We start from the raw sequence: 27,705 nt of genomic DNA, 5'->3' as shown, positions 1-27,705 counted from the left end.
TTCACCACAGCAAGCAGAAAACTTTCATTTAACTGTTGAATAATGGCAAAGCAAACATTTTGAATCCTACACGTTTGCCCCAGACTCAGAAGTAGGTACAGAGGAGTGAGTGGGGATAGGAGGTAAGTAGAAAGCAGTGGGCGGGGACAGGAGGTAAGTAAAGAGCAGTGGGCAGGGATAGGAGGTAAGTACAGTGCAGTGGGGCGAGGTTAATTGCATAGCGGTGGGTGGGGGGAAGTACTGAGCAGTGGGTGTGGATATGGGGTAAGTACAGAGTAGTGGGTGGGGATAGGAGGGTACGTACAGAGCAGTGGGCGGGGATGGGGGGTAAAAACAGGGCAGGGGGCAGGGGTAAGTGACTTTAACTTGGGTGAATTTGGTTTGCAATGGTTAATAGGCATCAAACATTCATCTGTACATGCACACTTCAAGTATTTATTTTTATTTATTTATTTATTTATTTGATAGGGACAATTCACATTAATGAACAATTAATGTAAAAGTAAAATTAATGCAATGGATAAAATGATTCATTCAAAAATACAAGCAAACTGTCTCTGTAATGTTTTGATCCTCCATTTTGGCACAACCAGTCTGTCAAGTACTGAAACAGACAGGTCAATGGCGATCACAAAGTCTACAAAATGACTACAATAAAAACGAATTCCATGTATGTTTTATAATTCACTACTACACTACTATTAGGTGCTAACTACATTTAAACTGGTTTAACATAGCGACTCAAAAATGGAGGAGGTGGAGATGTGCTTGCATCCAAAGAAGAACTTAGCACCCCCATAGCTCCTCCAACCAAAAATGTCTGGTGGTGTCCCTGAAAATAGGCATGTTTAAGTTAATTTGTACAGCACAAAAAAGCTTTGGCTCCATCCCCTTTTCACACCATGCATTTCTGTCTGTACTGTTATTATGTGAAGAAATGGTTTGAAATAAATATTCTAACACAATTGGCACACAAATTAATTCAAAGTGCTCTACAGAACAAAAAAGACATTAAAATCTCAAAACAAACAAATCAAAACATAACTAACCATCATAAAATGCAATTTAAAAGAGAAGCGGCAGAATAAATCCAACTTTGAGTAAGACAATAATGAAGGAACAGTGTTTGAACAGGGTTATATCAGGGTTCAATAACATACTCCCTCTTTAAAGCTTGAATCATGTAAATGTTATAGGCTGTTGCTTCTGGCCATACTCTCCACACTTCATGCCAGTGTATGTCTCTAACAGCACACATGACTGTAAGAGGAGGGGGGTGTACTTTTATCCACATGCTCCCCCAGTCTTCAGTTCACTGCTCGCTGCTCAAGTCTGAACTCTGAGATCAGGGTCATTTGTGGCTAGAGGAAGTTTTCTTTACCCTCCTACAACTCTGATGGTACACGACTGGGGCAGGAAACGACAGATTTGAATCAGAATGTGAGCCGTCGTACACATCGGAGAGACCGCTGCTTATCAGAGAGTGGGGAAAAAAACCCGAAACAAACAAGGAAGTGTGCGATGGAGGTGACGGGTGATGGGTTGGACTGGAGGACACATGGATGGATAGAGATACTGAATTAATGAAGAAGGTGTAGGTAAGATGTTTAAAGTTTTGGTTTGGATGAAGGAGCAGATGTGTAGTTTCTTCAAAGATTTGTGTAGCAGTGAGAGTGAATCAAGTATAGTATCATTATAATGGGAGAGATTTAACTCTTCATTTTGGCATGAAGGCTTTTACTTTTATATTTCTACCAAAAAATAGTTGTTAACTGTATTTCAGAATGTTCTTTGGATGTTTGCAATTCCTCACACTCAGTTCATACATTATTATAGAGTGTTTTGAGGGTTTGTTTCTACACAAAATTAAAAACATAGATTTAGTGCTATTTTGTGAGGTTATTTTACCCTGAAAATTTTTATTAGTGATTAGACCCAGTCACTCGCCATATTACATCAATAATCAACATTTTACCCATATTAATTTTACCTGTCCTCCATCTGTAGTAAATATTATTGGCCTGTAGAATGTTGTGATGTCATCTGAAACAAAGCAATAATAATTTGTACGGCGTTTCTAAGTTGGTCCATGATAAATATGTGTATGAGTTCTGTGTGGAGTTTGCATGTTTTCTATGCTTGTATTGGTTTCCTCTGCTTGCTACCTCTAAAAACAAACAAAAAAAAAAAATTAATAATAACAATATTAAAAATGCATATATACAATTCGTTTTTGGTCTCTATTCCAATGGTGTCAAGTTGTTGTTGAACACACGTACCCTTAAAACCTCTGTCCATTTTGAGCTGTTGCATTTAATGTTGAACCTGATTACTTTTTATTAGTGACTAGACCCAAGACCTCACTGTATTACAACAAAGATTTATATTTTAACAATATTCATTTTAGCTGTTCCATCTGTATCAAATATTATCGGACTGTAGAAAGTGATGTCATCTGAAGCCCATCTAAAAATGTGCATGTTACTAGTGGAACTGAGGTGTTTCTGCAAACCCTAATCCTCACCATAGATTGTATATATAAATGGACATAGCTAACGTGCTAGCCGCTGCGTTCCAAATAGGAAGTGATCATGGCTGCACTTCCAGCTCCTTCGACTTTGGCTCTAACTCACTTTACACTGAAAAACTGTGGCCCTTCTCTCTGTAACTGCTGTAGTCAAACTCGTCATTTTGGTGAATGTGTTCGTAAATCAAAATATGAACATTATTAACAGACAAATCAGGCACATTCTTTCCCTGATCAGCAGGTTTGATTGACAGCATTTCTAATGGTCCCTGGCTGCCACGATACTCGCAGTTGGAACCTGGCTCCAAATTGGTCCCTATAACTGCTAGCCTCGATGAGCTTCATTTGACTGGAGCCGAACGCTGTGGGTGATGTCACACTCAGTCCACTTTATTACACAGTCTGTGCTCCTAACCTTATCCCTATTGGGTCCCTGTTATTACTTGTTTTATGCGGTCTTACAGCACAGCATATCATACCCGTGGAATAATTACCCAGGCATCATATGGACTTGGTGTCAGCAGAGAATATATTGCAAGATAAACAGACATGATTGGAGTCTCATAGTTGTTGCTTTAGTTCAACAAACCTCTGGTACTGTGTTCCCTCTGATGACACATCATTGGCTGGGGAACACTCGCCTGTCTTACTCTTGTCCATGAGATCAGCCTGGAGCAGCCGTATCTGTGCTGTGAGAGCGAGACGCCAGCGCAGCCTCATTACACAGGCCCTGACATTGGCACACAGCTGATCAGACCATGATGCCATGAGTCAGGCAGCAGGTTCCTCTGGTGCTCAGCGTCTCTCACAATGGGCTTTTCAGTCACACAAGCACCGACACCACGAGGTTTGGGACAAGACATTCACTTGAATCATTATGTAACTCGGAGCATTGTGCAAACTGTGAAATGTGATGTTATGATTAATATTCTGACTTAAAAGGCATGAATTAAAACATGGCTAATGCATACTTTAATGGTGTTCCCTCATCATTAGCATCATTAGCTTCCTCAAAGATGTTGAGCAATGTGGCTCATTGTCCTGCATTCAAGGCTTGATTGCGCAGAAAATTTCTGATTTCACCTATATCTTTCTATCTATCTAGCTATCTCGTTCTTTAAGTAGCTGTACTAAAGTCTATGGTATAAAAAGTAAAACAATAAAAATCCAAGACGATCTTTCATCTTCACCAAACGTCATAACTTAAACGTGTTGGTCAGAGTATCCACACATTATGAGGCCGAATCAAAAACATGTCAAAGTCACGTTTATCAAATGACAATAAAACACTGTAAATTCAGTCATGAGGAATTAGATCAAATATAAACCAGATTATCTGTGGGCTGTGAGATTAGATTAGTTTAGTGACCACAGCCATGTCATGTCTCCACAGTACATCATTGTTTGGTTACTATTGTCCTGTTGTTTCCTTTACAACTCTCTGACCCATGAGGACCAGCCATGTGATGATGACCCAAGTGTGTTCGTGGAATATTAGGCTGAGGACCTAGTAATCTCTATTTCTTTCTTTCTAGCTTTTATCCACCGTTTTGGGAAGTTATATCATATTTTGAATAATGTTTCCGATATTTGAAACTTATAAGTAGCTAAATAAATGAAGGCCTGCGAGAATTCAGTATATTTTGTATTTTTTGTCTTTGCAGATGCCAACTTGTCAGAAACATAAGCAGAAGTAAACAAGAGCTCATGAGGGCATCGTACGTGACAGCTTTCCCTGCAGTGATGTAACTCACCTAAGCTTCTGGTAGGTGTGGACTATAAACGCCTCGCTTTTTGAATTTAACAAAAATGGGCTTGGATTCATTTTTCTACTTTTTCAGATCCTTGTTATAAAAATTCCTGGAGCAAGATGAGCTGGAGTTTCCTCACTCGTCTCCTGGAAGAAATCCACAACCACTCCACCTTTGTGGGGAAGGTCTGGCTTACCGTGCTGATAATCTTTCGTATAGTCTTGACTGCAGTGGGTGGCGAGTCTATATATTCCGATGAACAAACCAAATTCACCTGCAACACCAAACAACCGGGCTGTGACAACGTTTGCTATGACGCCTTTGCCCCCCTCTCCCACGTCCGCTTCTGGGTTTTCCAAATTATTATGATCTCTACGCCATCCGTCATGTACATGGGATACGCTATTCACAAGATCGCTCGGACCTCGGAAGAAGAACGCCGCAAAAGGCAAAGAACAGAGCAGCGTAAGAAGATACCTCCCCATTCAAGATGGAGAGATGATGAACATATAGAGGAGGTTATGGAGGAACACGTTGACAGTGAGGCCGAACCAATGATTTTTGAGGATGCCCTTGAGATGAAAGACTTGAGGCCTGAGTCTACAACTGGCAAAGTGCAAGCCAAGTATGATGGCCGCCGGAGGATTGTTCAAGAAGGCCTTATGAGAATTTACATCCTTCAGCTCACGTCAAGAGCTGTTTTTGAGGTTGCATTTTTAGCTGGACAGTACCTCCTTTATGGCTTCAAAGTTAGTCCTTCATATGTTTGCAACAGGATCCCATGCCCACACCGCGTTGACTGCTTTATCTCACGACCTACTGAAAAAACCATCTTCCTTCTTATCATGTATATTGTAAGCTGCCTTTGTCTCATCCTGAACGTGTGCGAGATGCTACACATAGCAATTGGCGCGTTCCGAGATTCCATACGCCATCGGAAAAGTCGAGGAACCTTAACTCCGTACCGCTACCCGTTCTCCCGAAACATCACCTCAGCTCCTCCAGGATACAACCTCGTCATTAAGTCAGACAAACCTGGACAGATTCCTAACAGCATCATTCCACACGAGCAAAACATGGCTAACTCTGCCCAAGAACAGCACTGCGGGAGTCCAGATGAAAACATACCGTCTGATTTGACAAGCCTCCATCGGCATTTGCGAGTGGCTCAGGAGCAGCTTGACATGGCGTTTCAAACTTATCAGACCAAAAATACACAGCAAACATCAGGGTCCAGCAGTCCTGTGTCTGGAGGGACGATCGCAGAGCAAAACCGTGTCAATATGGAGAAGCAAGGAGCAAGGCCTAAATTAGCAGACAAGACAGCTGGGAAAAATGGAAAGACATCAGTATGGATTTAGTGGATTTAGTCGGTGAAATAACTTCAAAAAATTATATTTAAAACAAACTGTCTCTGGGAGGTCACTTAGACTTTGACCTGAACCAGCACCTGTATTTGTTGTAGGCATGTTTCAGCCAGTGGTGGAACGTAATAAGGTAAAAGTACAAGTACAAATTGTAGGTATTTATACTATACTTAAATACATTTTGCAGTGTGTACTTTTTACTTTTACTTCAGTACATTTGAGAGCAGTATCTGTACTTTCTACTCCACCACATTTTTTTTTTAACAGAACTGAAAAGTAAAAGTATTTTTATTATTGTGTGAGACCTGCTGAAAAGGCAGAGGGTTTATTTTTAACACGTTCAGAATTTGAGCAAACAAAAATACACGAGTAAAAACAAATAGAAAAAAAAAATCGATTCAGTTGTTTCTGTTGAAGAAAATTCAGCTCAAATCTTTATCAAAATCACTACATTTGAAGCTTTATAAGACTCAAAATCTGCGTGAAGTACTTTTACATTTTACTCTTTAATTACATTTTTAATCTGGTACTTTAAAACTTATTTAAGTAGATTTTTTTTTTTTTCATGTGACACTTACTTTTACTTTAGTATCTAGTTGCTCTGTACTTTTACTTAAGTAACAAAACTGAGTACTTCTTCCACCACTGGTTTCAGCACATTGAATATGGGACTGTGTGGGTGGATTGACATGTTTAAACTAGCTCCTATTCTTAGCAAATTTAGCTGCCACAGCAGTTTTATAATGACTCCTATTTTTCTTCCTGAAATGTATTTGGTTAAACAAAGAAGTCAGAAAATGCCAGAAATAGAAAGTCCCAATCAGCTGCTCCCCAATGCTCTACAGCTAATGCACGAATTGTGACGTAATGACCCTTTACTAACAACACAATAACAACACGAGGAGAGGCTGAAATCATGAAGTTTCTAGATGAAGAGTTCAACTGCAAAAACAACTCAATTTCCATCTTCTTCAGCCTCCAATCACTGCTTCAAATGGCTCTTATCTGTTTTCGCAAATGAACTCTTCAAATATATAAATGTACATTTTTTAAGCTTTTGAAATTAGATGACAAACAAATGGCTTGTTCTCAACCACTGACTTTAAAGTTTCTATAATAATTTTTAGTTTAGGTTAGGATTTTTTTTGGAAGTTTTACGACTTAACCATAATACGAAACCTGTCCAGACTGATGTTCAAATCTTGAAGCAGCAATTTTCTGGAGGAAGCACATCACCTCTGGAACATTCCCATGAAATATTATAGCTAAAGGAAGAACATTTCCTTGGAAACAAGCAGGACAAGGCCAAATAAGAGTCAGGTTTGTGGAGATGCAAGCGCTGCTCAAGTTTTTCAGTGCTATAAAAACATCCGATAATAATAATAATAACAATTTTAAAAATCACTTTTATTTAAGTCTGTTGTTTAGCTAAAAGGTTACGTGCTGAGGCTTTAAGACGAGTAGGGTATTTTCAGTTCTTAGAGAATCATGCCCTCGGATTTGGAGGAGCTGATTCTCATCCCAGCCACTTCACATTCGGTTTCAAACTGCCCCAGTGCCTTCTGCAGGTCATGGCTTGATGAAGCCATCAGGACAACATCATCTGCAAACAGCAGAGATGAGATCCTGTGATTTCCCCAACCCCACAACATCCAGAGACTTGAGGTACTTGGTATGGATCTCGTCCAACCCCGGAACCTAGTCACCAACTGAGGTGCCTTGACAACCACTTCAGTGACTTCAGCCAGGGTGATGGATGAGTCCGCCTCCGGGTCCTCAGTCACTGCTTTCTCCTTGGAAGACGTAACGGTGGGATTGAGGAAATCCTCCAAGGATTCCTTCCACCACATACCCAGTCAAGGTCAGCAGCTCTCCGCCCACACTGTAAACAGTTTTGGTGAAACACTGCAGCACTGTGTGCACTGATGGACACCCTTGTGCTGGAACATGGTGTTCATTATGGACAAACAGTGACTAGCACAGCTTGGGTTCAGATCAAGCTGTGCTAGTCACAATTTATCCATACAAAACAAACTGTGACAAATTTTGACAAACTGTAACTAACTGTGACACAGTTAGTCACAGTTTGTTCATTATGGACAAACTGTGACTAGCACAGCTTGGGTTCAGATCAGGGAGGTCGTTCTTCCTCACACCCGTCTAGGTGTCACTGTCGTTACCCAAGTCCCCCAGGAGAACAAACGATGTCCCTGGTTGGTGCACTGGCTCTAGGAGACATGGAATGTCACCTCCGCTGGGTGTGAAGGACCCAGAACTTTTGCGATTTGCGACTTTTGAGCGATTGGCCTCAACATCCATGCATAGCTTGGATTCTGGAACCCAAGTCCTTGAGAGGGGTTGGACTCTCCATTTCTCAAATTTTTGTTTAATTGTGCTCTTAATATTGCACCAAATTTTAATAAATTAAGTAAACAAACAAGCATATTTATAATTATTCAGAATTGTATATTATTTATTCACTATAAATATGAAATCAAATAGTTCCATCCATCCATTTTCTTCCGCTTATCCAGAGCCGGTCATGGGGCAGCAGTCTCAGCAGGGACTCCCAGACTTCCCTCACCCCAGACACGTCCTCCAGTTCCTCCGGTGGGATCCCAAGGCGTTCCCAGGCCAGCCGAGAGACATAGTCCCTCCAGCGTGTCCTGGGTCTTCCCCGGGGCCTCCTCCCGGTGGGACATGCCCAGAACACCTCCCTAGGGAGGCGTCCAGGAGGCATCCTGAGCAGATGCCCGAGCCACCTCAGCTGGCTCCTCTCAACGTGTAGGAGCAGCGGCTCTACTCCGAGCTCCTCCCGTGTGACTGAGCTCCTCACCCTATCCCTAAGGGTGCAGCCAGCCACTCTGCGGAGGAAACCCATTTCGGCCGCTTGTATCCGCGATCTTGTCCTTTCGGTCATTACCCAGAGCTCATGACCATAGGTGAGGGTAGGAACGTAGATTGACCGGTAAATTGAGAGCTTCGCCTTCCGGCTCAGCTCCTTCTTCACAACAACAGACCAATACAGCGACCACATCACTGCAGACGCTGCACTGATCCGCCTGTCAATCTTATGCTCCATCCTTTCCTCACTCGTGAACAAGACCCCGAGATACTTGAACTCCTCCACTTGGGGCAAAGACTCACCACCCGGAGAGGGCAAACCACCTTTTTTTCCGGTCGAGAACCATTGGCCTCGGATTTGGAGGAGCTGATTCTCATCCCAGCCACTTCACACTCAGCTGCAAACCGCCCCAGTGCCTGCTGCAGTTCCTGGCTAGATGAAGCCATCAGGACAACATCATCCGCAAACAGCAGAGATGAGATCCTGTGGTTCCCGAACCAGATCCCCTCCAGCCCCTGGCTGCACCTAGAAATTCTGTCCATAAATGTAATGAACAGAACCGGTGACAAAGAGCAGCCCTGGCGGGGTCCAACATGTACCGGGAACAGGTCTGACTTACTGCGAACACAGCTCCTGCTCTGGTCATACAGGGACCGGACAGCCCTTAACAAAGAGCCCCGGACCCCATACTGCCGGAGCACCCCCCAAAGGACACCACGAGGGACACGGTCGAATGCCTTCTCCAAATCCACAAAACACATGTGGACTGGTTGGACAAACTCCCATGAACCCTCGAGGACCCGATGGAGAGTATAAAGCTGGTCCAGTGTTCCACGACTGGGACGAAAACCACACTGCTCCTCCTGAATCCGAGGTTCGACATCGGTCAGATTCTCCTCTCCAGTACCCTGGAGTAGACCTTACCGGGAAGGCTGAGGAGTGTAATTCCCCTGTAATTGGAACACACCCTCCGGTCCCCTTCTTATACAGAGGGACCACCACCCCGGTCTGCCACTCCAGTGGTACTGTTCCCGACTGCCACACGATGTTGCAAAGACGTGTCAGCCAAGACAGTCCCACAACATCCAGAGACTTGAGGTACTCAGGACGGATCTCATCCACCCCCTGAGCCTTGCCACCGAGGAGCTTGCTAACCACCTCGGTAATTTCAGCCAGGGTGATGGATGAGTCCGCCTCCGGGTCCCCAGTCTCTGCTTCCTCCTCGGAAGACATGATGGGGGGATTGAGGAGATCCTCAAAGTATTCCTTCCACCACCCGACAACATCCCCAGTCGAGGTCAGCAGCTCTCCACCCTCACTGTAAACAGTGTTGGTGAAGCACTGCTTCCCCCTCCTGAGGTGTCTGACGGTTTACCAGAATTTCTTTGAGGCCGTCTGATAGTCCTCCTCCATGGCCTCCCCGAACTCCTCCCAACCCCGAGTTTTTGCCTCTGCAACCGCACGAGCCACGGCACGCTTGGCCCGCCTGTACTCATCGGCTGCCTCAGGAGTCACACGAGCCAACAAGGCTCTATAGGACTCCTTCTTCAGCTTGACAGCATCCCTTACTTCCGGTGTCCACCACCGGTTTCGGGGATTGCCACCGCGACAAGCACCGCAGACCTTACGACCACAGCTACGAGCGGCCGCATCGACAATAGAGGTGGAGAACATGGCCCACTCGGAGTCCATGTCTCCAACCTCCCCCGGGATCAGAGAGAAGTTCTCCTGGAGGTGTGAGTTGAAGACCCCTCTGACAGAAGGCTCTGCCAGGCATTCCCAACAGACCCTTACGATACGCTTCGGTCTGCCAGGTCTGTCCGGCTTCCTCCTCCGCCAGCGGATCCAACTCACCACCAGGTGGTGATCGGTTGACAGCTTAGCCGCGGTCGGAGATCAGATGACACGAACAACAAAGTCGATCATCGACCTCCGACCTAGAGTGTCCTGGTGCCACGTGCACCGATGGACACCACTTGTGCTCGAACATGGTGTTTCGTTATGGACAAACTGTGACTATCACAGAAGTCCAATAACAAAACACCACTCGGGTTCAGATCAGGGAGGCCGTTCTTCCCAATCACGCCTCTCCAGGTGTCACTGTCGTTACCCACATGGGCGTTGAAGTCCCCCAGGAGAACAACGGAGTCCCCAGTCGGTTCACTGTCTAGTACCCCTCCCAGGGACTCCAAGAAGGCCGGGTACTCTGCACTGCTGTTTGGCCCGTAGGCCGACCAACAGTGAGGAGACCTGTCCCCAACCTGAAGGCGCAGGGATGCGACCCTCTCGTTCACCAGAGTGAACCCCAACACGCAGTGGCTGAGCTGTGGGGCAATGAGCAATCCCACACCAGCTCGCCGCCTCTCCCCGCGGGCAACGCCAGAGAAATGGAGAGTCCAGCCCCTCTCAAGAAGTTGGGTTCCAGAGCCCAAACTGTGCGTGGAAGCGAGGCCGACTATATCTAGTCAGTAACGCTGAACCTCCCGCACAAGCTCCGGCTCCTTCCCCCCCAGCGAGGTGACATTCCATGTCCCCAGAGCCAGTCTCCATGTCCAGAGATCCGGTCGTCGAGGCCCCTGCCTTCGACTGCCGCCCAGATCTTCATGCACCGGCCCCAAAAAATCAAATAGTTCAATTCTCAAAATGATCACCATAAAAGAGTTGGGTCGGCCTTGGTGCCACACTTCATGCATAGTTGAACTTTTGAGTGAATGTTACAGAGGGAACATGAAGAGACTGTTGCTCTGTATTGTTGGCATAGACGTATATAGAAATAAACATAACTAACCTGCTAGTTGCCACGTTCCAAATAGGAAGTGATCATGAGCGTGCTTCCATCTCCAGTTCACTCTCTCCCTGTAACTGCTGCGGTCAAACTTGTCATTTTGGTCTTGAAACGTTCATATTAACCCGCTCTACATGATCCTGGGTTTTTATTTAGCTATTTTGTCTGTAAATCAAGATATCAACATTAATAACAGACCAATCAAGAGCCTTCTTTCCCCAAGGTCACTCCCACTAGCGCTTAGCACTTGTTCAGATTGGCTCTTTGGTTGCTATGATACTCGTGGTCGGAATTCCAAATGTGGAACACGTCTCCAAATTGGCCCCTATAACTGTTAGCCTTGATGAGCTTCATTTGAAGCTGAATGCTGTGGTGATGTCACACTCAGTCCACCGCTTCATACAGTCTGTGGCCGTTGGCGGTGTTGGGGGTCTCCGCGGTGACGCCTGGTTTACAGGCTTTGAGTGAAAGCAGTTTTACTACTGCTAACTACTGATGTAAAAATATAATGTTGCTCCGTACTGTGGAACTGTGTTTTACTGCAGCAACAAGCCAATATAAAGAAATCTTAAAGTGTTAGACTAATCCATTTTGTTAAAATGCATAAAAATAAGTCATGTTTTTAATAACATTAGGGAGAACATACTCGGCCGTATACTTTCTGACAGGAATAGACAGATGCATGCTTTAGCTTTCATACCTAGAAACTGCACACACATCTCAGCTCCATGAGGTCATTCAGATCCACATATCCAGCCTGTGATTTTAGTTTTAGTGCTCTTTGTCCTACAAGTGCCTTCCTTGAACGAAGACTGTTTTATTTATTGAATAAATGTTTTCGAAACATGTATTATATTTGGTTTCATTCATTTAGTTTAAGAAGCCTCTCGCTCCCTGTCTCTCTGGGTTCACTTTTATTAGTTTCGATCTTTCTAACCTTCTTCAGGTATGAGATCAGCCCCTTTGCTCCCATATATAAGATAAGGGGGGCGGCCCCTTAAGAGAAATCAACCAATCAGAAAAAATACATTCACAATTAGACCCCAATCTAACTGTCACTTGCATTTTATTATTCAGATTTGTTTTTTTGTTTTTTTTGTTGTTGTTTTTAGCAAAATAAGAGTTTCCATGAGCCTCAGAGCACAGAGGGACAATTTCATTTATTTATGATATTATTTCTGTAGATTCTCCAACATTTTATTCCAAGAAGTTTAAACATGAAAATGTTAATGAGATGAGACAAAAATAAAAACAATTGAATTTAATTAATTAATTAGTTTTTATTTATTTAAAACAAGTTATTGATATATGTTCTACACATGTGTGGAGTTCCTGTAGGTTAGTTGTCTGGAGACCACACAGATATAAATATTTACTGAGTTTTTTATAATAATAATAATAATAATAATAATAATAATAATAATAATAATAATAATAATGTTATTATTATTTATTTTTTTCTGAGTTTTATTATGATTATGTTATCTGATGACGTCACCGGGCGCACACGTGTTTGCGTGAGGTGCATTGTGGGATGTCAAAATGGCGCCGCTGTTAGTGACGTATCCGTGCGCTTCTGTCGTGCAGTGAAAGCTCTTTTTTACTTCATTTTAAACGCTGAATCATGAGTGTGTTGTCCTTCATCAGAGGCTCTGTTTTCTCCGGCCGCTGTTTCCTTTTTTACACTAAAATTCCACCCCCCAGCGGCCCGGGGGAGCAGAGGAGCTACACGGAGGACACGGCCCGGTGCCCGCACGGCCGGGGGCAGTCCGTGTGCTACCCGCTGTCTCACCGGGCCCTGGTGCACCTCCACGGGCAGGACACCGGGCCGTTTCTGCAGGGCATCATCACTAACGACGTGCGCGTGCTGGAGGAGCCGGAGCGGTCGGTGCTGTACGCGCACATGTTAAACGTTCAGGGCCGGACTCTGTATGACGTCATGCTATACAGGTAATACTTTAATTAGAACAAGTATTTCACATGTCATCTACCGCTAAGTCCTGCAGTTTCATAATCCCGAGACAGAGACAGTGTGACTGTTATGAGCCTCAGCTGTACTGTGTGTTATTTCAAACGTCATTTGACTTTAACTTAATAATAAAAAATGATTTGAGCTAATCATAAACACAGAGGTGGTCCTATGGGCGTGGCCTCTGTTCTTATCGGTCTCGTGCAGAAATTTACATTCTGCACACCGTTTGACAGATCTGCATGTAACCTGTTTGGTTTCATTTGACTAGAGCATCGTAAATGTCATTATGTGTGAGCAATTGAATGTAACAATATTGGTAATACTAGTGTGGTCCTGTTCTGTAAAAGCAGTAATATCATAACAGAACTGTGCTTTTTCTTAACTTAACAGCTTCTTTTGGACAGACAGTGTTTTTGTTCAGCTGGCTGCTCCTCGTACCTTCATAAGCGTCAGGTGATGATGTTGAGACATGTTTTGCAGGCTGTTTAAATGCTTTCTCCAGGACCACATTACTGGGCTGGGACTATCTATCCCAGGGAGGCCAGGGAGACCGACTTATCAGGAGAAGCTGTCAGATAGTAGATTTGTAAGCTTCCCCTGCTGTTTCACAAACTGTACAAGACGATAACAACTCCATCTAGGTCTCACTGTGACCAACATCAAAAGCATCACAACATTTCAGATGCATTTTCATGTTAGGAATTTTATTATATTATGACTTATTTAACATGAATCTACTGTTCTTACTCCCCTGACTGAAATTAGAAAATAAATATTGAATCCAGATAGCCCTGTCTCAATAACCACTGTATCCACTTATTGTTCTACACTCACCTGAAGGATTATTAGGAACACCATACTAATACGGTGTTTGAACCCCTTTTGCCTTCAGAACTGCCTTAATTCTACGTGACATTGATTCAACAAGGTGCTGAAAGCATTCTTTAGAAATGTTGGCCCATATTGATAGGATAGCATCTTGCAGTTGATGGAGATTTGTGGGATGCACATCCAGGGCACGAAGCTCCCGTTCCACCACATCCCAAAGATGCTCTATCGGGTTGAGATTTGGTGACTGTGGGGGCCATACAGTGAACTCATTGTCATGTTCAAGAAAAAACAATTTGAAATGATTCGAGCTTTATGACATGGTGTATTATCCTGCTGGAAGTAGCCATCAGAGGATGGGTACATGGTGGTCATGAAGGGATGGACATGGTCAGAAACAATGTTCAGGTAGCCCGTGGCATTTAAATGATGCCCAATTGGCACTAAGGGACCTAAAGTGTGCCAAGAAAACATCCCCCACACCATTACACCACCACCAGCAGCCTGCACAGTGGTAACAAGGCATGATGGATCCATGTTCTCATTCTGTTTACGCCAAATTCTACCATTTGAATGTCTCAACAGAAATCGAGACTCATCAGACCAGGCAACATTTTTCCAGTCTTCAACTGTCCAATTTTGGTGAGCTCATGCAAATTGTAGCCTCTTTTTCTTATTTGTAGTGGAGATGAGTGGTACCCGGTGGGGTCTTCTGCTGCTGTAGCCCATCCGCCTCAAGGTTGTGCATGTTGTGGCTTCACAAATGCTTTGCTGCATTCCTCGGTTGTAACGAGTGGTTATTTCAGTCAACGTTGCTCTTCTATCAGCTTGAATCACTCGGCCCATTCTCCTCTGACCTAGCATCAACAAGGCATTTTCGCCCACAGGACTGCCACATACTGGATGTTTTTCCCTTTTCACACCATTCTTTGTAAACCCTAGAAATGTTTGTGCGTGAAAATCCCAGTAACTGAGCAGATTGTGAAATATTCAGACCGGCCCGTCTGGCACCAACAACCATGCCACGCTCAAAATTGTTTAAATCACCTTTCTTTCCCATTCTGACATTCAGTTTGGAGTTCAGGAGATTGTCTTGACCAGGACCACACCTCTAAATGCATTGAAGCAACTGCCATGTGATTGGTTGATTAGATAATTGCATTAAGGAGAAATTGAACAGGTGTTCCTAATAATCCTTTAGGTGAGTGTATATGTGAAGTTAGAACAATATTTTTGGTTATTTCTTGTCTATGATCAGATGTAAGCTGTAGCTCATAAATTGTCTGACTCATTACAGACTCAAACTAACGACTAAAATGTTTCATTCTGCTGTTTATTTCTTGCAGCTCATGTTTTTTAACAATATTGCAGATTTAGAATAGTTTTTGTGGTTTAAATTGCTCTTAGGTTTTTGTGTCAGTAGCAGAAATGAGTTTCAGTATTAATGTTTGTCATCTATATTTACTGAATATATCGAACTTCAGAGTGTGTTATCTTGACAGGCCTAAATCCTGATTCCCTGATACTTTTAGTTTAATGATATACTATCTGTATATTTATTTTTTGTTTGTTTTATAAATAATCAATATTTTATTTATTTTCTTTTAATTATTTCTACAGGGAGAGCCCAATGAGAGCACCAGACTCTTTTTCATAAGTGCTCTGTTCAAATACAGTAAAATACAAACAAAAATAAGTACATAGTTTCATTTAGAACATTGAAAACAGGAGCAGGTGTGAGTGTAAATGTTTATCTCCACATTATTAAAGTACATTTTTATCTAGTATCCAGTTTTGCTCGTCCTTCAAATATTTTCCAAACTTTAATTGAATTAATGTAACTGTTTGTATTTCTTGGCAGTCAGAAAGAAGCAGATGCTCCGTGTGGTGTTCTCTTGGAGTGTGACCGCACTATTACAGACTCCGTCTTGAGACATTTGAAGGTGTATAAAATCCGCCGTAAAGTCAGCATCCAGCCGTGTCCTGAGCTCTCCGTTTGGGCCGTGTTACCTGGGCACTGTAAGCCCGAGCTCCTGCGTCCAGAGAAGGCTGTGGTGATGGGAGCTGACCCTAGAGCGGAGCAGATGGGCTGGAGGCTGGTGCTGGACAATCGTGACGACCCCCAGAATGTCATGGCTTCATGTCACAAAGGAGATGTCCACGAGTATCACAAGCACAGATACACAATAGGTGAGGTCTTATAGGAAGAATTGGATTATATGGATTAGATTCAATTAGAGATTGACCTTTTTTTTTCATGGCCAGTTGTTTAGAATCCAGAGAAACTGATGGCCAGTATAGTCTACTGATATTTTTGCGCATTCATAGACTGTATATATAAATGGACATGGCTACCTACCAGCCGACAAGTCTCACATAGGAAGTGATCATGGGTGCTCTTCTAGCTCCATCGACTCTGGCTCCAATTCACTTTCTACGTAAAAACGGTGTCCTCCTCTCTCTCTGTAACTGCTACTGTCAGACTCGTCATTTTGGTCTTAAAATGTTCGTGTTAACCCGCTCTACATGATCCTGTGATTTTTATTTCACTATTGTGTCTGTAAATCAAGATATGAACATTAATAACAGACAAATCAGGCGCCTTCTTTCCCCGTGGTCGCTCCTGCTAGTGTTAGCAACGCTGTCAATCAAACCTGTTGCTAAGCGCCCGCTCCCTGCTAAACCAGTGGTGCCAGGGGGAAGGGGTGTTACCTTCATCATCCTCGCTCCGGATTGGCTCTTTGGTTGCTATGATACTCAAATACCCAAATGTGGAACTTGGCTCCAAATTGGCCCCTATAACTGTTAGCCTCGATGAGCTTCATCTGGACACGACAACAGCAGTTGCCTCTTAGAGCTGAACAAAAAAATTTATTTAACCACATGAGAATTAATTTAACACCTGTATATTCTGTGTAGTGTTAAATGCCAGGGTGAAGAGGTAGGTTTTCAGTCTACCGTAAATTTCGGATTATAAGCCGCTACTTTTTTTCCACGCTTTGAACCCTGCGGCTTTTACAGCAGTGCGGCTTATATATGGAATTTTACTGGATAACGACCCCTGGGGGGCGCTCTCTAGCTGTAAACGTAAAAGTGAGACAGACGTGGGGAAAGATTCTGCTCTGAAGAATTCACTAGTTTTGATTTTGAACGATCATTTTGCGCATCATGAAATGGATATGATGCAGTTTTTAAGATAAAGAAACAGAAAGGAAACAGAGCAGGGGTCGGCCTTTAACACGCAAAGAGCCATTTGGACCCACTTTCCACATAAAATAAAACACTGGGAGCCGCAAATACTTTTTGACATCTAAAATGAAGATAACACTGTATAATAACAATAATGTAACGGAATAATGTAGGTTTTACTTTCACGGACAAGCCTTCTACACGTGGCAGATAAATATGGCAAAAACAACTTAAGTGCATTAAAAAATACAACTCACCAAACCGCTGCATCATGCATCGCGCTGATTATGTGATTATGTCTACTCTACTCCGCAGTTTCTTTAAAAAAACAACAACAAAAAACTCGTAGCGTATCGTTTAATCCCAGGTGCTTATTCTCCATGTGCCAAAGCAGTTTTGAAGGTTTCATTGCCTTATTTGCTTTTCCCGTATGTTGCGCAGAGCGGACTCTGTGCGTGAGAGTCACCTGTAGCGACAAACCCAGATTTTAAGTAGGCATTGTCTGTTAAATTTATCTTTCTTTTTCTTGGAGGTCGTAGTCTCTTCTTCTGGCTCCTCAGTTGTCCTTTTCCCCTTTGTTAAAAAGATCTCCAAAGACTTTTGTTTTGGCTCATTTTCACTCGCTTGTGGCTCTACTTTAATGCGTCGTGTCTGATGTGTTAAACGTGATACGTCACCGCGGAGACAAGAGCAGATAATATACTTGCTACTACATCAAATAGATTTCTGTGGCGATTTCCAGCAGGATTTTCATGATACATCTACGGACGAGCTTATTAGTGTGTCATTAGGGACGGGCCAAAGTTGCTCCTGACCCCTGTGCGCACAACGTCTCAAAATCAGGGCTCTTTACGCAGGACTGAGCTGTGTCTGTGTTAGTTCCCAAGCCACGCAGAGCCGCAGTATGAGGCGGAAAGAGGCGCATGCGGCTCCGGAGCCGCGAGTTGCCGACCCCTGAAATAGAGCCACTGCACGTAAGATCGACATCAATGAATCCAACTTGGTCAATGTAAAAAGACGACAAAAGTTTTCAGAGGAAATAAAAGCAGATTTTCCGTGTTGGTGCAGCTTTATTTTCTAAACCTGCAGATGTGTTCATCCCGTGTTGTTGTCGTGTTGGTGCCAATTTTCAGGCACAGTTTAAAAAAAAGCGTGTCGGTGCACCGTCTTTCTGTGTAAATATCTCATGTTACAATATGAAAACCTGCGGCTTTTATTCAGGTGCGGCTTATATATGTACAAAATTGATTTTCTCTTCAAATTTAGCTGGTGCGGCTTATATCAAGGTGCGCTCTGTAGTCCGAAATTTACGGTAGTCTTAAACTGTGTTAAAGACTGAGAGGATCTGACAGGCAGAGGGACAGGCATCTGGATTTCCATTAATTTATTTAATAGGTTCTGTTTTCAGACCAAGGTTTAGATATTTTTCATCCCTGACAGTTTGGACTGCTCACTAGCGCCTCAGAGTGGCCACATAATGTTGCTGTGACAGTCAGCTGATGTAAACAGGTTTTGCGCTTTCTTCCTACTTGTGGAGGCAAGCCATCACAGCGCCATCTGCAGTGTGTCTTCTTAGGGGCGTATCCAGGATAAATAACAATTGAAATAATAATAATAATACATTATTTTGTTTTGTTCTTCTATGTAAAGTGTCTTTGAGTATCTTGAAAAGCGCTATATAAATAAAATGTATTATTATTATTATTATAAGGAAATGTGCCCACGGGACTGGGAATGTGTTCAACTGGGACAAGGGCTTTTTTACTCTCACACACCTGAGATACTGTACTGAACAAGTTGGACAGGCAGGACAGTGCCAAAACCTGTTAAAATCAGCTGACCCCACATGTCACAGCAACATCACGTGACCACTCTGAGGCGCTAGTGAGCAGACCAACTGTCAGGGATAAAAACAAGCTAAACCTTGGTCAGGAAAATGAATCTAGCAATAAAAAAAAGATGACCCATATGCATTTTGATTGTAAAAAATCCACTCCATCCAAGCAAGACTTCCAGCAGAATGTCAGTGATGTTCTGTGTTATTTCTGAAACATCCAGGCAAATAATAATAATAATAATAAAAGTACTGGACCGGATAACAGTCACATATTTTTGACTTGTTATAACACAGTAAAAACTGAGAAAAGTAAAGTTAGAATCAGGGTTTGGCTCAGGTCCATCTCAGGCGAAGAATATAGTATCTAAGAGTTTGACCCGTGTAAACCTTGTTCTTATTATCTGAACCAGCTGCAACTGTTTGACTCCCAATAAAGTGTAGGAAGAGCAGCCACTGCACTGGTCCAGGAGAATAAGGGGCCAGTTTTTGGCCTCGTTCAAAAAAACTAAGGCCACTGTATTTTGGGGTTAGTTTAAGGCAAGACAAGACAGGTTTGTGTATGAACTGTGCTATACAAATAAAGTACCGGTAATTCTTTGCTTGGTTTTACAGGATAAGAAAGACATTACAACAAATCAAAACATAAATAACAATCATAAAATGAACATTAAAAGACAAGAGGCAGAATAAAACCCTTTCAGTCATATGCACAGCTAAACAGAACTGTTTGAGCCTGGATTTAAACATGTTTAAGTAGAGGCCTGTCTCACATCTTCAGGAAGACTTTTAGCTGCACAAAACTCAAACTATGATTCCACATGTTGAGTCCTGCTTGAGTCCTGCTTGAGTCCCTGCTTGAGTCCTGCTTGAGTCCTGCTTGAGTCCTGCTTGAGTCCTGCTTGAGTCCTGCTTGAGTCCTGCTTGAGTCCTGCTTGAGTCCTGCTTGAGTCCTGCTTGAGTGAGTTGGTTCATGGCATTAACATGTCAGAGATATTCTTCAGAAGTTTATATTTTTAGCAGTTCATATTTCTGTATAACGTTGCTTTACTTCTTGACTGTTTGTTCAAATAGCCCTAAAACAAACCTCAGCCTCATTCTGCAGCTTCATGAGGATAATCTAAACGCTCTGGTGACTTTGGGATAATGTATGTAATAATGTTAATTGTTTGTGAAAATATCTTTTAAAACAAGGAAGTTACATAAAAATATCCAAAAGGTCAAATCACAAATGTTGTAACTAAAGATTTCTGTGATGACATGGAGACAGCTTGGCCCTGAAGATGAAACATTTTACTCTTTACTCTGAGGGCTCTCCACAAACCTGACTCTTACTCAGCCTGGAGGAGGACCTGCTTGTTTCCATGGAAATGTGGTTACTTTGGCTATAATATTCCACAGTATGGCATAAAACCTGTCTATCTCCATGGAGACTGTTTAGAAGGTTATTTTGGAGTCCTGCAGGTGACTTGCCACCTCCAGAAACATGCATATGGTTCCTTTAATTCAGTTTATTTCAGTGTATTTCTATTGTGCCCAGAGTCACAGCTGCAGTTGCCTCTCTGAGCTGAAATGAATCATCGATTTAACACGAGATCAGAAATATTGTGATCAGCAGGAACATTTTAATGACCTGTATGAATAATTATTTATTTATATTTATATACTTCTACTCGACATACATTACAAACAACCGCTTATAACCTTGTTCCTTTCTGCCCTCAGACCCTCTGCCGAATGTGTGCACAGTAAACATGAGTTTTTGTCGCAGGTTCTGCAGAGGGAGTGAGGGACCTACCCCCTGGCACAGCGTTACCTCTAGAATCCAATCTGGTCTTCATGAACGGCATCAGCTTCAATAAGGGCTGTTACATCGGACAGGAGCTCACCGCTAGGACGCACCACATGGGGGTAATCCGCAAAAGACTTATGCCATTTCGACTGTCCCCACCATTTACTGCCCAAAACCTAAAGGAAGGAGCCCCACTGCACACCCAGGGGGGGAAGCCAGCTGGGAGCACCGAACGGGGCTGGGGGATATGGGCCTAGGCCTAGTTCGGACAGCTCACGCCAAAGAAGAGCTGGAGGTGAAAACGAGCGACAATGACACAGTGACGCTAAAGGTGTCTGTGCCAGAGTGGTGGCCCAAAGATGCAAAGCTCAACTGACTAAAACTGTTCAAGATTTTCACAAAATGACAGTTATGTAAAGCATCACATTACATCACAACTTCCTATTGTATTGTCAGTAGTATTGTATACAGATGACGTGCAGCCACAGACTGTATATATAGCTAACCTGCTAGCCACCACCTTCCAAGTAGGAAGTGACCGTGGGCGCGCTTTTGGCTCCAATTCACTTCACATTGAAAAACTATGACAGCAGCAATTACAGAGAGAGGGCCAGACTCGTCTTAAATGTTCTTATTAACCCTCTCTACATGATCCTGGGTTTTTTATTTCACTACAAATCAAGCGCCTTCTTTCCCAAAGGTCCTGCTAGTGTTAGCAACAGGTTTGATTGACAGTGTTGTTAAGTGTCCAGTCCCTGCTAAACCAGTGGTGCGGGTGGAAATTGGCTCTTTGGCTGCTCTTATACTTGTGGTCAGAATTCCAAATAAGGAGCTGGGCTCCAGATTGGCCCCCTATAACTGGCTAGCCTCAATGAGCTTCATTTGGAACTGAACACTGTGGGTGACGGTCTCTTAAGTGATGTTCTGTACGCAGTCTGTGGCTGCAGCTAATATGAATATTGTCAGAATGCAGGTTTTTGTTGTAACAGTGAGTTCTTGGGTCTAGTCTAATAGAACTGATCAGGTTCATCATTTGTATATTTAGCTTTTGGATGTGTCATGGTTAGGTAAAATGCAATCAATAGGAAAAAGCGCCCCATCTGAGAGTGTTATGTTATCATCACATTCTAGAAATGAAACCACTGATCAACATGAGGCCTCAATGAAAGTGTGTTACATTTGTTTGAGTTCAATTATGTGTGTCTGAAATAAATAAATGAAATGTTTTAAATTGACAAAGTCTATATTTTTAAACTGATATTCTGCAGGTGAATGTGGTGTGCGTTACGGTGAACTTTTGTTTGACCTCATTTTAAAATCACCACTTTAAATTAATGTACAAAAGAGCAAAGTCTTAATGAGTTGATGAAATCCCTTCTGTCCTGATTGGTCCAAGTAGCCCTGATGTAGACCTGGTTTAGTCCTGTTGTAGTCCTGATGTAGACCTGGTTTAGTCCTGATGTAAACCTGATATAGACCTGGTTTACTCCTGTTGTAGTCCTGGTTTAGTCCTGTTGTAGACCTGGATTAGTCCTGTTATAGTCCTAATGTAGATCTGGTTTAGTCCTATTGTAGACCTGGTTTAATCCTGTTGTAGACCTGGTTTAGTCCTGATGTAGACCTGATATAGACCTTGTTTAGTCCTGTTGTAGACCTGGTTTAATCCTGTTGTAGTCCTGGTCAAGTCCTGATTTAGTTTTCTGGTTTTGTCTGTTAGCCCTGGTTTGATGACTTTGTATTTTGTATATAATTAAATCAAGGCCACCCTGAGATTTTAGTGTTGTGTTCTGGTGACCTTTGCTGACATGATTTTTTAAATGGCTACTTACATTTATCACTACAACTATATCTGTGTAAACCCTCAGTCGTCCAGGTCTGATCCATAGCAAAAGACGAAGTTCAAATCTTTCAACTGGACAAATAGTTGTAAGAGTGAAGACGTTTCGCTGCTCATCCAAGCTGCTTCTTCAGTTCTGGTCAGATTGCTGGTGGCCACTGCTTTATATCTATCTGAAGGGATGAGCTAACTACGCTGAAACTGTAAACATCTATTGTCCCCAGTTTCAGCTGAAACTACCCTATTCAGCCCTAAACGACCCTGCTATTCTCTTTGTTCTGGGCCAGACCCAGACGTTGACAGATTTGAACTTTGTCTTTTGCTACTCTACAACTACTTTGGTATATCTGCTGCTGCTTAATGCACAGAATAAAGTATTAGTTTTATAAGTGAGGCTGAGATGGGAAAATGCCAGAGATCTTGACTTGTATTTTTAATGAAAGAACATCGTGCTTCATGTTCTATGTGTTTTACTTTTGATGTTTGTTAATCTACAAACATCGAAAAGACCAACAGACGGAAAAAAACCCAGAAAGTTTAATTATTTATTTTCCTTCCAGTGCAACAACCACAGCCAAACGCTCTTGGCCAAATGCTCTCATTCAAACACAAATTAAATCTAGGATGTTCAAATAGCACCAAGCTGAACAAGCTAAAGTCTCACTGACCCTTCACCATTTCTGAATCTCAAACTTGCACACCCACATCTGGTTTCAGTACATTTTTCCCCATTTAATAGTCATAAAATAAATCCGTACAATAATTTTAATACACTCCATTGTTAAAAGGCTCATGTTAAGTGAGCACCCACATTGACCATAGCCCTCTCCCTTAGCTTCTCCAACCAAAAATCTCTGGCTCTGGCCCTGTTCTCCATTAATCTTTTGTTTGTGAAGTTGTCTTTCATATAGGAGGCGATATACACAAAAATATAATACCTAGATATGTTTTTGGAGCATTGACAATGATTTTCAGATGATATTTTGATAAAGCATCAGGAATGGGATAAAATGTGCCTGTAAATGTCTTGGTTGAGGTTCAAGTATTGAACAAAAATGTGAATGGAGCCTAAAATGAACCTCAAATGTGCAGAATTATCACTTTAAATCCTTATTTGGGAGATGAGAAATGTTTCAGTCACTTTTCTTTACAAACTATATCAATATTCTCACTTTTAAATAGCTCCAAACCCAGATCTACTTTTCAATATATCCCACCTCTACTTTACACATTTCAAATTATTTAAGTTGAAACATGTAAGCTTTTTATGTTTGTTACCCCATAGCTGATTCACCTGTGAGTTTTTAAACTTTGAATCTATATTTTTTATAATGGGAATAATGATAGTAAATTCACATCCAAAACCAGAGGAGACTGAGCACTGTTGAGCTCTATAACCACTCTTTTGAGAGCAAGTGTAGATATTGTTCATAATAGTTGCTGCCATTTCACTCTTGATAAAGCAGGTGCTGCCCACTGGTGGACTGTATGGTGTCTTTAATCTGCTGTAACAGTGCGTCAGGCTGTAGGATCATGGTGGAGTGATCTAGCCTCTTAAAGTCTTCGTTACACAGGAGACTTTCAATGGTGTGGGCCACTCTCTGTAGGTCAAAGGCCGCGTGGTAAGACCCAAGGTTGCAGAGGGCTTCGGACTGGTGCCGGGGGTATTCTGAGGAATTCGAAGAGGAGCACGAATTCAAAAAGGTTATACGGCTGTCGGCAATGATTTTAAGAAATGAGCCAAACTCCGAGTAGTCTATCCCAGAACAGGCCTTCATGATCACCTGAAGAATAAGAAGATGATTAGGGTCAACCTGATTACCTGACTAAACTAAGGGGTGATATTGACAATAATTAATTTCTAAAAATCCCTTTGTTCCCTTGTTTAAAAGATTACAATATTATTATTATCATTATTACTATCATTAGGTAATTCTAGTTATGTAGATCCTGTTTGCTGTGCCTAGAGCCAGGCTCAAGACCACAGGTGACAGAGCCTTTTCTGTGGCATTGCCCAGACTATGGAACAGCGCCCTCTGCCCGTCAGATCCTCGCAGTCATTAACACAGTTTAAGACTAGACTGAAGACCCATCTCTTCTCCCTGGTATTTAACACTAACAGGATATACATGTGTTTTATTGTTCTGTTCCTGTGTGTCATGTATCTGAATATATGTTGTTGTTTTTTTTTACTTTTATGTGAAGCACTTTGTTCAGTTCAAGTCCTTGATGATTGTATTTCCATATTTACACATTCTGAATTAACAAGTTCATTTTGGTGGAGCAGTGCCTCCAGTTACACCTTGGGGAGAGTTGATGCATACATGTACATGTATTTATTTATTTTATTCATTGATCGTTTTCTGTATTTTTTTAATTATATTTTTAAAGATAATTATTTTGTTGTACTTTTAGGCTGGAGTTTAGAGGTTTTATATTACTATTTATGAAAACCTATAAATAAAATAAAACAAGATGATTTTGGTTAATCCTACCTGACTCTACTATTAGCTCTTATAAAGTATAATTTGACTGTTTAAAGCTTTCCGGCGTTTGTAATTTTTCAAGTCCTATGCTCGATAACACGATAAGAACTAGATATGATCTGTTTTTCTGCTGTGAAACTACTCATTTTGTCTGATACTATTGAAATATCATCATTTGTAAAAGAGTAGCACGTATTTTCTGTACCTGACAGTGCTGATGCCATGAGTCCATAGTGTCTCTCCACTCTTCAATCTCTTTCTGCACTGATGACAGTTCGTTCTGAAGAAACTGCCACATGATGTCAATATTACAGCCGTTTAACCAGTTATGATTGATCGAGATCGTGTCCTCCTGCAACAGAAGAACTTATAAACATCAGTTTGAAATGTTAGATATACAACTGTGCCGATAAGTCACTAACCAGATTATAAACTTGATGATGCCAGCCACTCGGCACAAAAATAATTTCCCCCGCCTCTTGAATTATCTCTAAAGGCTGACAGGCTTCTTCAGAGTGCGGGTACAGGCTTTTGTCTTGCAGTTCCGATGAGGTTACGTCGTATGACAGGTTCCCGTGAGTGTCTCTTAAAAACTCTTCTTGACCCGGGGGATACAGAAGCCATTTCTTTCTGCCGCAGATGTTTGCAGACCAACTGTAGGAGCGGAACACATCCGCATGGAAAGGGGTCCTGGAGAGAAGACATAATAATGAGACTGAACCTGCTGTGTCCAGTTTCTACAAAAAATGCATTCCTCATTTAATAATCCACCATGTCCCTTTACATCATTGCTTTATTGTTTGTTATTCATTTATTTGTAATGAACAGCATTTGAAGATGACCTTGAACAAGTTCAGGGCCATCTGAAAGTTCTGAATGTGTCAACCAAATATATTATCTAATCTCTTCTGCTGTGTCTAGCTTGGTCCAAACCAGCTACAAGTAAAAAGTAAATTACTAAACTGTTTCAAACTGTTGGATTCCTGTTTTTCCTTTCTCTTCTCAAACTGACTCAGTGTGCTGTCAATATTACATGTCTGATTATTAACACTTTGTCCATACACTCACGTGGATGTTTTTATACATGTTTTAATGCTTTTATAAAATTCCACTGATCATAGATATCGGTCAAATGTACAATTATTATAGGCCAGGCTCAAGACATGAGATGAAAAAATCTTTTCTGTGGCAGTGCCCAGACTATGAAACAGCACCCTCTGCCTGTCAGATCCTCTCTGTCTTTAACACAGTTTAAGACTAGACTGAAAACCCAACTCTTCTCCCTGATATATTGTTTAAAATGTGCTATAGAAATAACATTGTACTGAATTGAATATTAAATTATTACAAAATATCTTCATACCATGAGCCTTTAGGACCCATGTATACAAATCTGTAATCATCCGCTTCAAGGTGATCCCAGTATTCGTTGAGCCAGTCAGAGGAGAAGAAAACAGGAGTGGTGTACATGTTATGTTCTGGAAAATCTCTATAGGAATTAAACACAGATATTCTTAATTAAATGTAAGAACACAGGCATTAACTGTAATTTAACGGTGATACTGGGTGTAAAATCTATACCTTGTCATGTGCCAGTCTTTGAGATAGAGGCATCCCTTTGGAGAAGAGTGTCCATTCTGAATGTATTCCTTCCAATATTGTATAAATTCTTTAAAAGGCATAGCTTGCTTGGGATTTGCATTGTATTCTTTTGCATTGCAGTTTGCTACAGGCACAGGAGTCTGGTCTGCAAGACAAAGAACAAGACTGCTTTATGCACGTGCACATTAAATAAACGCAAATAAATCGTAAAATGTAAATACCAAATTCTTGCAGCAGTTTCTGGAAGTTAGGCTTTCCCTCCTCTGTCACCCACTGCTGCCTGCACCTCCACTCCTGAGTAAACCTTTTTGAAAACATGCACGGGTGATTGGGGAGGAGATATTTACGGAAAAATTTGGAATAGCTCAGGTCTTTGTCAATATAATCTACGAAATGTGAAGACCAAAACTGTTCATAGGACTGCCTAGTGATTTTGACGAGGCTGCAGCAGTTTCGATACGCCTCTCTGTCCATGATGTAAACAACGTTAGCTTAGCCCTGGGAGCTAACACCGTGTCCAGAGCAGGACTAGATATTAGACGCGATTTTGATATGTCAGCACATTCTTACCAAATATAATGTTCAAGCCACACAAAGCAGCGATGCTATTTAAACAGCGACCTTATAAATTCTAAATTTTAGTGCAAAAACAAATCCACATGAGAATCAATCAAAAATGTAGCCATTGTAGCGCTCATGTGGCTCCTTTACGCAAAGTAGAAGGCGATTTCATGCAAGAAAGTGGAAATGTTTTTATAATTACGTTTCGGACAATACTATTATGCTTCTTGGTCATTTAAAGCTTCCAGTAAAACAAAATACGCTAAAATGGTTGAAACGCTGCAGTGAGTCTTTTCCATTTGGCAGCTGATGTTCCCCGTCGGACCATA

General features: G+C 42.0%; 3 protein-coding genes across 3 annotated transcripts; 2 read left to right on the top strand and 1 right to left on the bottom strand.

The window, feature by feature from the left end:
• Window positions 1–4,397: 4,397 nt before the first annotated feature.
• On the top strand, window positions 4,398–5,639 carry gjc2 (gap junction protein gamma 2). The gene has a single exon (XM_033983024.2). It carries the CDS (start codon window positions 4,398–4,400, stop codon window positions 5,637–5,639), a length of 1,242 nt encoding a protein of 413 aa, XP_033838915.1.
• Window positions 5,640–12,831: 7,192 nt separating this feature from the next.
• On the top strand, window positions 12,832–21,750 carry iba57 (iron-sulfur cluster assembly factor IBA57). The gene is given in 4 exon segments (XM_033983025.2): window positions 12,832–13,225; window positions 15,937–16,265; window positions 20,870–21,112; window positions 21,115–21,750. Coding segments are annotated over 4 exon segments (1,050 nt in total). The 5' UTR covers window positions 12,832–12,899; the 3' UTR covers window positions 21,267–21,750.
• Window positions 21,751–23,254: 1,504 nt separating this feature from the next.
• Window positions 23,255–27,704, bottom strand: jmjd4 (jumonji domain containing 4). The gene is made up of 6 exons (XM_033982457.2): window positions 27,037–27,704; window positions 26,795–26,960; window positions 26,577–26,702; window positions 25,636–25,903; window positions 25,419–25,565; window positions 23,255–24,511 (listed from the first exon to the last, which is right to left on the bottom strand). The coding sequence occupies exons 1-6, from the start codon at window positions 27,287–27,289 to the stop codon at window positions 24,176–24,178; spliced, it is 1,296 nt and encodes a 431-aa protein (XP_033838348.1). The 5' UTR covers window positions 27,290–27,704; the 3' UTR covers window positions 23,255–24,175.
• Window position 27,705: the final 1 nt, after the last annotated feature.

This window comes from Periophthalmus magnuspinnatus, chromosome 17, assembly GCF_009829125.3.
Source record: "Periophthalmus magnuspinnatus isolate fPerMag1 chromosome 17, fPerMag1.2.pri, whole genome shotgun sequence".
Taxonomy (NCBI): Eukaryota; Metazoa; Chordata; class Actinopteri; order Gobiiformes; family Gobiidae; genus Periophthalmus; species Periophthalmus magnuspinnatus.
The sequence above is the reverse complement of the archived record's forward strand: the minus strand, read 5'-3'. Positions and strand labels throughout refer to the sequence as shown.

Coding starts and splice junctions, on each gene's coding strand:
- gjc2 (XM_033983024.2), top strand. CDS start 4,398: ATGAGCTGGAGTTTCCTCACTCGTCTCCTGGAAGAAATCCACAACCAC.
- jmjd4 (XM_033982457.2), bottom strand. CDS start 27,289: ATGGACAGAGAGGCGTATCGAAACTGCTGCAGCCTCGTCAAAATCACT. Junction 25,566..25,635: donor ATCATCAAGTTTATAATCTG/GTTAGTGACTTA, acceptor CTTCTGTTGCAG/GAGGACACGATCTCGATCAA. Junction 24,512..25,418: donor CATGGCATCAGCACTGTCAG/GTACAGAAAATA, acceptor CTTATTCTTCAG/GTGATCATGAAGGCCTGTTC.